General features: G+C 31.1%; 1 protein-coding gene across 5 annotated transcripts in view; it reads left to right on the top strand.

Moving 5' to 3' along the window:
* LOC127738903 (baculoviral IAP repeat-containing protein 3-like) overlaps positions 1-13,028 on the top strand; it is a 90,431-nt gene that overhangs the window by 40,207 nt on the left and 37,196 nt on the right. For all 5 annotated transcript variants that reach the window (XM_052250399.1, XM_052250401.1, XM_052250402.1 and 2 more), the window contains exon 5: positions 8,566-8,605. In XM_052250399.1, the coding sequence (XP_052106359.1) occupies positions 8,566-8,605 (40 nt within the window). The remainder of the gene's footprint in view (positions 1-8,565; positions 8,606-13,028) is intronic.

The raw sequence follows: 13,028 nt of genomic DNA, 5'->3' as shown, positions 1-13,028 counted from the left end.
TTAATTATTTTATTTTAATTAAATTAATTCATTAAATTCAACTTATTTATTCAATTTATTTATTCAATTTATACTGAATTGATTTATTCAAACTGTTTAACTTTTTTTTATTACTTATCCTACTTATTATATTTGTTAATTTTGATATATATTAATTAATTAATTATAATAAAAAAAATACAAAATATAACTAAAAACCAATTGTTCACAGAACAATTGAAGGTCTTCCCACATAACATTTCTAGATAATTGATTAGAGGCACCTTTTTCTTACTCAAAGTTACTATTGGCGTCCAATCATAGGTTTCTTCATACTGATTCAAAAAATATATGGTTTCTTTATACTTTTGACTTAAATATGGGAGATAATTTGCTACTTCCGGTTACGAAAATTTCATTTTCAGACACATATGATAGCTTAACTGGCACTAATTTCTAAAAATATATGGTTTAATATATTTTTGTCTTAAAAATGGGAGATAATTTGCTACTTCCTGTTAAGAAAATGTCATTTCCAGACTCATATGATAGCTTTTTTGCACTGATTCTACAAATATATGGTTTTATATACTTTTGTCTTAAATATGGGAGATAATTTAGATAAGAAAATGTCATTTCCTGTTTCATAAGATAGCTTACTTTCTACTTATCCCGAAAATATTTGGTTTCTATATACTTTTCTTTCAAAGGGAGATTATTAGCGACTTCTGGTGTACAGAAGTCGAATTCCGGTGTCATTTTAAGGTTATTGTATGCTAATTTTAATAATATTAAGTTTATTTTTTTCTTGAATAAGTGCAAAAATAGCTACTTCCGGTTTGCATAAGTTCACTTGCGGTTGATATTTTTCAAGTTCATGTGTCACCCAACCCTTTGCAAAAGACACTATGACTTTATCATGTACCAGAATGGAGTTATTTTCTATTTACCTTAAATTTTAACATTTAAGGGGAAATAACTCCTATGAGATGTCATTAGATCGCTTCGGACTTAATGTATCATTTGTTCGTCTTAGCAACCCAAACATTTAGCATCAGTTCTTTTATATGTAGCTTTTATAGTATAAGATAGGATGCACACACCAGCAAATGGCAAAATTCGGAAAATGACCTTGACCTTTGACCTTAACATCATGTTCTTGTTGGTGTTCTAAGGACCTCAAATTAAGATACCTTAGGTCTCTATCACTTACGGTTCATGAGTTACATTTAGATATCACTTATGTCAAATACAAAAGGGGAAATAACTCCCATATGGATTCTCAGTATTTCTTTGATTTAAATTGACCGAAGCATCCTGAATATTTAACAAGCTATTTGGTACAATAATTCTGTCATTATCTCTTACGGTTACGAAGAAGTAGTGCACACAAGAAAAACAGTGTTTTGGGAGATAACTATTGCAAAGAAAAATGTTCGGTTAAGCAGTGTCAGTTTCAAAAGCGTAAAAACTGTTCGATATCATATGCCAAAAGTCTAAGCGACATCTTTTGAAAACAACACCGCAAAAAAAAATTAGGCGGGAAAAAAAATTTAAAAAATTAAAAACCAATTGTTCAGAGAACAATTGAAGGTCTTTCCACCAGTAAAGATCTATTTTGATATGAAAATATTTTAAATGGCATTTCCAGCGTCAAACGATGGCTTATTGTATGCTTATTCCAAAAATATATGGTTTCTATACAAAAAAAATAAATAAGGGAGATAATTTGCCACTTCCGGTTTGATAACTGACACTTCCGGTATTTTTTGATAGTTTACTTGACACGGATTCCGAAAATATATGGTTCTATATACTTTTACGTCAAATATGTACAAAAAATAGCTGCTTCCGGTTTACACAAGGTCACTTCCGATTGGCTTTCCAACTTGAAATGATAATACAAAAAGTCCCATGACTTTATCATGTAAACATATGACGTCAAAGGCAAAGGTAAAAATCTAGAACGTCAAATTTACCAATGACCTTGAGCTCAATTTCAAGGTCATAAACCAAGGACCTCAAATCAAAAGACCCTTGGTCTTTAATATATATATGGTTAATGAGTTATATCATCATACGCGTTATTTTAAATATAAAGGGGGAGGAAACTTCAATTTAATGTAAGCGTACCATTTCAACCAAAATGTATGTGTTTTGACATGTCGCAACTAACAATTGAGTAAAAATATGTTGTCGATATCTTATACGGTTTTTGAAAAGTGAAAATAAGCCAAAATCAAAATTTAGAATATGACCTTGACCTTTGACCTTGACCTAATTTTCATTTTTTTTGGACAAAGGACCTCAAATTAAAAGACCCTAGGTCTCTCTCACTTAAAGTTTACCAGTAAGAAATGCATATCACTTATATCAAATGCATAAGGGGAAATAACTCTCATATGGAATCTCATTACGGCTTCGGTCAAAATTAAACAAAACATCCTCAGGATATAACGAGCAATTTGGTAAAATAAATTTGTCGTAATCTTTTACGGTTGCGAAGGAGTAGTATACACAAGAAAAACAGTGTTTGGGGAGATAACTCTTACAAAGTAAAGTTTTTTGTTTCGCGGTGTCAGTTTCAAAACCGTATTTACTGTACGATATCATATACCAACAATCAAAGCGACATATTTTGAAACAACAATACAGTGGAGAAAAAAAATTAGGCGGAAGAAAAAAAAAAAAAATTCAGAACAAAAGCAATAGGTCTTTCCACTGAAAAGTGGAAAGACCTAATTAAAAACCAATTGTTCAGAGAACAATTGAAGGTCTTTCCACTTCTCACGATTTATTTTGTTATGAAAATATTAAAATTCGGTTTAAAATGTCATTTCCAGTGCTAAATGATAGCTGATTGTTTGCTGATTCCAAAAATATACGGTTTCTATACAATTTTGTTTGAAATAAGGGAGGTAATTTGTCACTTTCGGTCTGAAAATGTCAATTCTGGTATTATTTGATGGTTTGATTTGACACTGCTTCCAAAAATTTATTGTTCTATATACTTTTACATAAAATAAGTATTATAAAAAATAGTCACTTGCAGTTTACAAAAGGTCACTTCATGTTTGCTTTTTCAACGTCATAACCCAATGCACAAAGTCCTATGGCTTTATTGTGTATAAATATGAATTTAAAGCAAAGGTCAAAATCTAGAACGACTAATTTACCTATGACCTTGACCTCATTTTAAGGTCATAAACTAAGGACCTAAACTCAAAAGACTCTAGATCTTTAATATGTATGGTAAATGAGTTTCATCACTTTACGCATAGTTCTAAAAAGAAGAGGGACAAAAACTCCCTTTTTTCGTTACACGTCATTTCAAACAAAATTTATGAGTAGCCACATATTGCAACTAACAATCTAGTAAAAAGATGTTGCCGATATCTTTTACGGTTTTTGAAAAAAGTGAAAATAAGCCAAAATAAAAATTTAGAATATGACCTTGACCTTTGACCTTGACCTCATTCTTTTTTTTTTGGTCCGAGGACCTCAAATCAAAATAACCTAGGTCTTTATCACTCATGGTTTACCAATTACAAATGCATATCACTTATATCAAATGCATAAGGGGAAATAACTCTCATATGGAATCTCTTTACCGCTTCGGTCAAAATTAATCAAAACATCCTGATGATATAACGAGCAATTTGGTAAAATAAATTTGTCGTAATCTTTTACGGTTACGAAGGAGTTGTACACACATGAAAAACAGTGTTCGGGGAGATAACTCTTACAAAATAAAATATTCGTTTAAGCGGTGTCAGTTTCAAAAGCGTATAAACTGTTCGATATCATATACCAAAAATGTAAGCGACATATTTTGAATTAACATTACAGCGGAAGAAAAAAAAATCAGAACAAAAGCAAAAGGTCTTTCCACGGAAAAGTGGAAAGACCTAATTATTGTTCCCCGCACGACGCGTTACTGGATACATAGATATACCGGGCGTCCGTTCGTAAGTATGTCAATCTGTCCGGTAATATAAGCTCTGTAATGCGTACAATTCTTGCCAGAATTTTCACATCAAAGGTTTATATCTGCAATGTCTCAAACAAGTTCGAAAATCCGTGCCGACCAGTTATTTAAAAGAGTTTTGCCCCTTGGAAATATTTATTATATTGAAAATTACATTGTAAGCGCTCTCAAGCTTACATTTTTTGAAAGATGGTATGAAATTTATATCAAAGTTTTATATCAGCAATGTTTGGGACAAGTTGAAAAGTATGCATCGCTGCTCAATTATTTTTCAGGAATTATGTTCCTTAGAAATGTAAATTCTTTAGAAATTTGCATTGTGAGCCTTCTCATATGTACAGTTCTTATCAGATGTTTATGAAATTTAAATCAAAGATTTATATCAGCAATGTCTCGGACCAGTTCGAAAATCAGATTCGATCAATAATTTTTTAAAGAGTAATGTCCTTACGAAAAATCAATTATATGCAAAATTTCATTGTAAGTACTCACAAGCCTACACATCCCTCTGACATTTATGTTAAGTTTTAAAGAAAAAACATTTTTAAGGGCTGAAATATAAATATATATCTAAGTTATTGCGCTTAGACAGATACAATATGTACAACGCGGGTGATATTGGAAAGGTATATACTAACGACATTAAGTGCTCGGGGCAAGCCCATTGCACTAACTTTCATAGTATATACCTTAATATAGACTAAACTTTGCATGGCGCAAGATTGTTGCCGTTGTACCGCCTCCCACCAATCTGCATAAGATGGTCTTTCAAAACATTGGTTATTTTCTGCTTGATTCTTTGCAATGCTTTATCCCTTCTGGGTGCTAACACAGAGGGTAGACTGATGTCAGGAACGTTATTGGTTAACAAGCACACATGACACTTTACCAATCTTCCGAAGATCGAATTATAAATCATCATGATTTTATAGAAGGTTGAAATAAAATTCAAAGTTCATTACAAGATACTCTTCGAGAAGATTATGTTAAAGATGTTAACATAGATACTTTTTAGATGATTTATTTTACTCGCAAGGCGAGCAGTTGATTGATCTCTGTATTGTCTCCCAGCTAAGAGTATTGAAAGGTCGCTTTATTGGCGATATGCTGGGGAATATGACTTGTTTTAAACCCAGTGGGTGTAGTAATGTTGACTTTACTTTATGGTCTCAATTTAAGAAATAATTTTCTTGGTCACTGTATACAATGTAAAAAAAACTAATAAAAAGGAAGAAAAATCTATAAACAAAAATTTATATGAAAATATTTTATAAGATTTCAGCCCTTATATTTACAGACCCTAAACAATATTGGTAAAATATGAGAAAACTAATAATGAAATTGAGCTTCAAGCTGGTTTCCCAGAAAATATTGATAAATTCAAGATTCAGGGAAAGACAGATTACTATGATAAAGAATTTAAAGCTTAAATCGAAACCGGTATATTAAAAGAAACAAATGAACTTTTATTCAATGAGGGAAAATCCTTTACTATATTAATTCATAAAGCTGGAGAGAAGCTAGATATTAATTATAGAGGAACTTCTTTAAATTGTATTGCTAAACTTTTTAGTGCTGTTAATAATTCTAGAGTTGTAACTTCCTATGAAAAAAAATCAGTTCACAAATTTGAATTTAAAAATGATCATAGCACAACATATATCATTTTTATTCTAAAACTTTGATAATAAAATATCTAACAAAAAGAAGATCAAAATTTACTCTTGCTTTGTTGATTTGGTTCGTGCATTTGACTATGTTTGGCATGCTGGTCTCATGTACACATTAAAGAGGGATGATTTTGGAAAGAAAATATTTGAAGAAATTAATGAGATATATAAGTGTTGTGAATCTTCAGGAAAAAAGATAAATACTGAAACACACTCTGACATTTTTAAAATGAATTAAGGGGTCAAACAAGGGGATAGTTTGAGCCCCAGCATGGCTCACACAGAATCACAAAATGGTTTACAGTCTGCTTTTAACAAACTAAAAACATATTGCTACAAATGGCATAAGACTGTTAATACAAATAAAACTAGAATTAAGATTTTTAACTCTAAAAATTCTTTTGAGTCAATTCTGTTTTCTATAAACAAAATCAGTTAACTGAGTTTAAAGAGTATATTTTTTTGGGAACATTATTGATAATAAAGTTATATTTAACAGATTAACACACGAACTATCCAAGAAAGTGCTTATAGCAGTATTTTCACTGAAAAAATATAAGTCGAATTTGCATCATGTCCTTATTGATTTAGCATGTAAATTATGTGATTCATTAATTAAACACGTAATTTATATGATAGTAGAATTTGGTTTAAGGAAGAGCATTACTCCATTTTTAGATCCACAAACAGAGCCAAAATAAAAACATGGAACTAACTGTGATGTTTCAACCTTGACATATAGAATCATCTTTCAGAAAGTGCATCATAATTTTTGTAAAACTGTCTTTGGAATTAAAAAAAAACCTCATGTAATATAGTTGCAAATTCTGAGTAGGGACTATCCCACTTAAATCATTTAAAAAGAAATAAACATTATTATATTTTTGTAGAATTAACTGTCAGAAGATAAATCCTCTTGTTAAAGAATCTTTCAAAGTAAATAAGCCCATGTCTGAAGATTGAATATAATTATACTTGGTATACAAATCACATTTTTACAGAATTTAACATTGACGAAGAAGAATATGTTGATTCTGATAAACCTAACTAATGATAAATTCACTTAAGAAACCATTAAATATCTTTTTAAAGAAAAGTATGACAAAATCACTATTGAAAATTTTTCAAATATTAATAACAGTTCAAAACTTTACCTTTATAGTAAATTCATAAATGAAATTAATTGGAAAACTACTTACATAATATAATGATGTTGTAAAGACTTCTTACCAGTATCACTCCAAACGTTGACTTATCAGGTCCCCTTCCCCTTTTCAAAATCCTGGATTAGATTAAAATATTTTACCTGTAATAAACACCCCTAAAGTATCCCTAGATCTGTTTAATGGGAATATATTGATAATAATAACATAAATATTAGAAGTATATTTCCTCAGTGATTAAGCATTGTTATATACAAATAAGAATATTTCGTTTGAAAACAAATTATGAACACTAGGAAATAACAAAACTAAAACACACATCCAAGAATGTAGTAATTTTTATCCTTTCTTTTTTCTTTTTTTTTTTTATATTAGAACAAATTTTGAAAGTTCTACTTTGGAACAGATTTGGACAGTTCTATTCTAAAACAAATTTTCAACAGTGTATTACTTCTCTAGAACTGACTCTACCAGATCAACATTACAGCATTTCTAGGGTAGAACTATTGTAAAACTGTTTAGAACAGTCATAGGACAGATTATCATGACGGTGATAAAGACAACGTAGAACAGATCCCCACTTTAAATTGAGAGAAGTGCTTTCATTTTGTTTTTTTAACATGACATACATAATATACTGTACCCGTTAGACTTTTAAAATTATTAGTAAAAGTTGACTGTATATTATTGTGTCCAATTCATTTACACGTGCACGTCAAATAAAAAAAGATCTCTACTTATATTTACATTGTATATATAAAAAAGAAGATGTGATGTGGTTGCCAATGAGACAACTCTTCACAAGAGACCAAATGACAGAGAAATTAACAACTATAGTTCACCGTACGGCCTTCAACAATGAGCAAAGCCCATAACGCATAGTCAGCTATAACAGGTCCCGAAATGACAAATGTAAAACAATTCAAACGAGAAAACTAACGGCCTAATTTATGTACAAAAAAAATTGAACGAAAAAACAAAAGTATAACACAGCAACAAACGACAACCACTGAATTACAGGCTCCTGACTTGGAATAGGGACATCCATACAGAATGTGGCGGGGTATACATATTAGCGGGATCCCATCACCACCCCCCACCCCCCTCACCTGGGACAGTGGTGTAACAGTACAACATAAGAACGAACTATAAAAATCAGTTGAAAAAGGCTTTACTCATCTGATGGATACAAATAGAAATGCATCTAACAAAAACAGAGTGGACGTGGCCGGGTACTTGTACATCCCAACAACAAAAAGACACTAATTACAGATCTGTGAGTACTCGCAGTTACTGACAGCTAGTTCAAAGCCACTTACAACAAATAAACAATTCATTCATCTAAGACTAAATTATCAATCAGTACACATCCAACATCCAATGGATTTAGTGTAAAGACGTCTTAAACAGTCAGAGAAAAACATGACCTTGTGCAATGCCAAGATACAGGTATCGACAGATTGTAGATCCATGGATGTGCATATGTATAAAATAATAATATTCAGTTTGCTTTTAATTAACTGATAACAAAATCAAAATTAATACCAATAAAAACAATATTCAAAGATCTAATTACAGTGTTGAATTGGTAACATTTTAGAATAAGTTTATTTAAAGGATCGATAATTTTATAAGGATCGTTTCTAAACTTCCAGGCACGGTAAACAACATCTCCGTAAAAAAGAAGATGTGCTATCCCATTTGAAATAAGTTTTCTATATGTATTTATTCACCACTTTTATCATTTTTAAAATTCCTTTTGCAGCATGTTACGACTTTGAGTCAACAAAATTCAAGGGAAAATCGTAAGTTCACTTTTGCTTGTTTTTGCAGCTGTATTGTTTAATCATCTTTACATTAAAACATAATTTGTTTAACTTGTAGTGTATTGCATTCATATCCTGTTTCAATTAGGCAAATTCCCAATCTTGTCTCGCCTGCGACTATTCAGAATGCGAGACAAAGGGATTTCTATCCGACGGCTAGCTAAAATATTAGCATAACGCTTTATTTCAGACAGGTATAAGGCCTGGATGCTCCATACCTTGATTGCAGATGCCTAATGTTACGCAGTTTCCGTCTGTCATAAGGTTGGCTGTTGCTGAGTAATCTTAGTAGTTTAACTACTGTATCATTAACATGTCAACGCTGAGGTTGTTAGTTTGAACCCTGCATGTTGCAGGTGCATTCGACTCAAATGTTTTTTAACAAGGTTTGTCAGTTTTCCTGCTGTTTTCTCTGGGCACTTAAGCAACCTCCACCAATAACAACTGACCGCCACAAAATAGCTGATAGTGCTTAAAGTCGTCTTTAACACCAAACAATTAAATAACCAATCAATCAATTTGTCATATGTCCATTGTCCTTGGCCATTGACAAATATGTAATGTTTTTTTTTTTGTCATGTGAAATACTGACTTATTACGTTTTATAGAATCTTTAAAAGTTCTACATGTCCGTCATGCAGGGTTCCACTGACCTCGACCTTATTTCATGGTTCAGGGATCAAGGATAAGTTTTCGTGGTCAAGGCAATATCCAAGATACTATTAGCAATCTCATTTTGAGGTCATTGACATGTTTCAACTGATCTTGACCTATATATTTGGTGTATTGTATTATTGTAAGGTGTACATGTCTGTCTATCAGAGCTCATCAGACCTTATCCTTATTTACATGGATCATAGATAATATTAAGTTCATTTGATACTTGTATTAAACCTTCATATTATAGTCTTGCAACATATATTCAATCATGATAAGTAATGCAAGCGAGGCGTTTAGACGTGTGTTTTCTTGTTCCATTATCATAATTGCTTACATTTGTTGACTTTTGTCCGACATAAAAAAAAAAAAAGGAAGACAAAGGGATGCTTATTTTTATCAGTTGAATTGTTACATATTTTTCATGTCGTGGCCTTTTATAAGCGACTATACGATATGGGTTTTTCTCATTGTTGTTGTTGGTTTCAACTTCCTCAGGGAAAGTTGGCCTTCGATGTATTTGGCCATTTTTTGGGTCCTTTTGGTTATATATTGCACTCTAGTTTTCAAATATCTGGCTTTGAGCGTTCCTGATGAAGGTAAATCCAGAAAAGCGCTTCGGACGCATATAATTTATAACATGTTTTTTTTTTTTTTCATTTTTGTACAACACTGGGAGCGATACCGCTGATGTTAGACTATTCTTCCCCGAGAGTATCATCAGTTCAGTAGTTGGAAATTCGGTACTGATATGGTTTATAACAAACCTTTATAAACTTGTCCGTTTATAAGTTTTGAAATTATCAAGAAACTAAGGTTTCAACCCCCTTAAGTAAAGTTCACCTTCGATGAATTTGGCATTTTTTGTGTCCTTTTGGTTATATATCTCTGCTGTTGTTTCCGTTTTATACATCCTTGGCTTTCAAATATTCGGCTTTGAGCGTTCCTGATAAAGGTAAATCAAGAAAAGCGCTTTGAACGCATGAAATTTATAACGTGTTGTTTTCATTTTTTTAGTTCAGTCAATAAATTGCAATATGTAAATTTAACGACTCAAATCAAGGTTTACACCAATCATTCACAACTATATAACCCATTATGTCTTATTTGTTATAAATGATGCAATATTAAGTTTTCATGTAGCTATTTCAGACCAAAAATAGTTTCTAGAACCACGATTAACAGGGAGAAGATATTTTAATACATTGTAAAGTAATGTCTATTAAAGGCATTCATATTCCATTTGAGAATAAATAATGAATTTTAAACAAGCTCATCAGATTTTCATTCATCCAAAAGTCGTAGAATTTGTTTTAAGATGTTAAAACACATTGTATGTCTTCATTTTTTATGTTGAATATTTGATCTGTAGTAATTGTAAAATAATCAACCCCGAAATCACAAAGAAGTTAGTTCCTTTTGACACTGGAAATGAAAGCACGTTAGATTGCAACAGATAAGCAATAACAATGTAAACTATAGAAATTTAGAAAGATCACATTTTTCTTGTTGTCGCATAATTCAATTTGTTTAGGATACATTTTATTCAGAGGATAATTTGTAAGATTTTTTCATAATACACAAGCTATGTTTTCAGTTTAAAACCACTTTTGAAATCGAAGAATGTTTCAAGGTAAAAATCATTCTATTACTAACGAAACTGTAATCGAATAATGTACTTTCCCCCAAAACGGAAAACTATCCTTAATAGGTTACAATTCAAAGCAGAGGTTTCTTACGGAACAATAAAAAAAAGTTCAATATTTTATGGATTTTCAGGGCCATTACAAACCTTTTGAGAACTTTTCAAAAATTGAAATATCAAAATGTAAACCTTTTCCTAGAATCACCCTTTTTATTTTACATACTTGGATAAGAAATTTAGATTGTATTTACTTTGACAAATGTCATGCATGTGTAAACAGATGCAATAGGATTACCAGCTTGTTAAAAGCAAGTCCATTCTATATTGGGATTCAACTGAAATAAAAAAAAAGAACCAAAAAATCTCAACCAACTCCGCGATATCAGCAGTAAATATATATCTAGTATTATGAATGTCGTAAATAAAGGCAACAGTAGTATACCGCTGTTCGAAACTCATAAATCGATAGAGATAAAAACAAATCCGGGTTACAAACTAAAACTGAGGGAAACGCATCAAATATTAGAGGAGAACAACGACTCAACAAAAAACACAACATTAAAATGTAACACACACAGAAACGAACTATAATATAACAATGGCCATTTGTAAAATGAAAGCAACTTATGACTTTAAAAAAGATTATAATGGATAACTAGAATAGGGAAACTGAATTAATATGTAAAGGCTAAATATGAAAATAAGAAGATGTGGTATGATACAACTCTCTACAAGAGACCAAATGACACAGAATTTAAGACTGTAGCCATCGTACGGCCTTCAACAATGAGCAAAGCCCAAACTGAAAAATCAGCTATAAAAGGCTCCGAAATGACAAAATTAATGTAAAACAATTCAAACGCTAAAACTTATGGCCTTATTTATGTACAAAATAATGAAAGAAAAACAAATATGATATACAGCAACAAATGACTAGCACTGAATTACAAGCCCCTGACTTGGGACAGGCACATACATAATGTGGCGGGGTAAAACATGTAACCTAAGACTTTTGACATCAATCTATTTCGATGTGTGTGTATTTTGAAAAACACTGAAGTTTGCATCAAACTAAAAAGAAATTCTGTACAGCTTAATATTTGCTGCTTATTGAGAACATGATTTAGAGAAAATCATTTAAATACAAACTCTAAATCTTGCTGTTATGTTCATTACCCCGAGAACTTTAAATATAAAATTATTCTCATTCTATAACTATTTATAAGTAACGTCTATTCAGGATAGACAGGAAAATAAAATATTTTTACAAAAGTGACTTTTCGTTAATAATTTAATTTTGGATGTAATTGTCATGTAACCATGACGTCATCAACGTTTTTTTTCATAATTTGCTCCTTAAAAATTTAAATTTAGAATAAAATTATAAGGAATGACTGTAATATTTTTTGTCTTTTCGTAATAACATAAAAAATGTTGTGCAAACTTTGATATCACCCACTAAGCGTGCTTTCCAGTGTGCACCACATTTTTTATGTTATTTCTTCATGTACAGAAAAAATTACAGTCATTCCTTAAATATATTTTACTTTTTTTGAAATAATTTTAAAAACAGGCCGTGGTAATTTGTACATAATAATTGTGTGATCTTCACAGTATATTTTTCCTTAAACTTTTTGGACTAACTGCTAAATATATGGATATTGAGCTTATTCCAGTGAGAGAAATGCTTTTTCTCCAAAAATGCGTCCTATTGCACCATCGTGCCCAAGTGCTACTTTGCGCAACTTATCTAAAACAAAACTTGTATCATTGGCACCAAAAGTAATAAATACACGTGTGCAAAGTATTTAAATAAAAAACAATTGATGACTTGACTTCTACGTTTAAAACAGATATAGGTCCAGCGGTTTATATTGACGAAGTTAAGAACTACTTACATGATTTGTTAAAAACTGTTCTGAAATTTTTGGATTGATAAATTAAGAAATTATTAAGAAACTTCGGTCCCAACTCCCTCAAGCAAAGTTGACCTTATATGAATTTGTCTATTTTTAGACTCGTTTAGGTTATATAGTTCTTCAGGTGCTTAGAACTTGTACATCCTTTGGCTTCCAAATAGTCCCATTTATTCAATTATGT

Source organism: Mytilus californianus, unplaced genomic scaffold, assembly GCF_021869535.1.
Source record: "Mytilus californianus isolate M0D057914Y unplaced genomic scaffold, xbMytCali1.0.p SCAF_4, whole genome shotgun sequence".
Taxonomy (NCBI): Eukaryota; Metazoa; Mollusca; class Bivalvia; order Mytilida; family Mytilidae; genus Mytilus; species Mytilus californianus.
The sequence above is the reverse complement of the archived record's forward strand: the minus strand, read 5'-3'. Positions and strand labels throughout refer to the sequence as shown.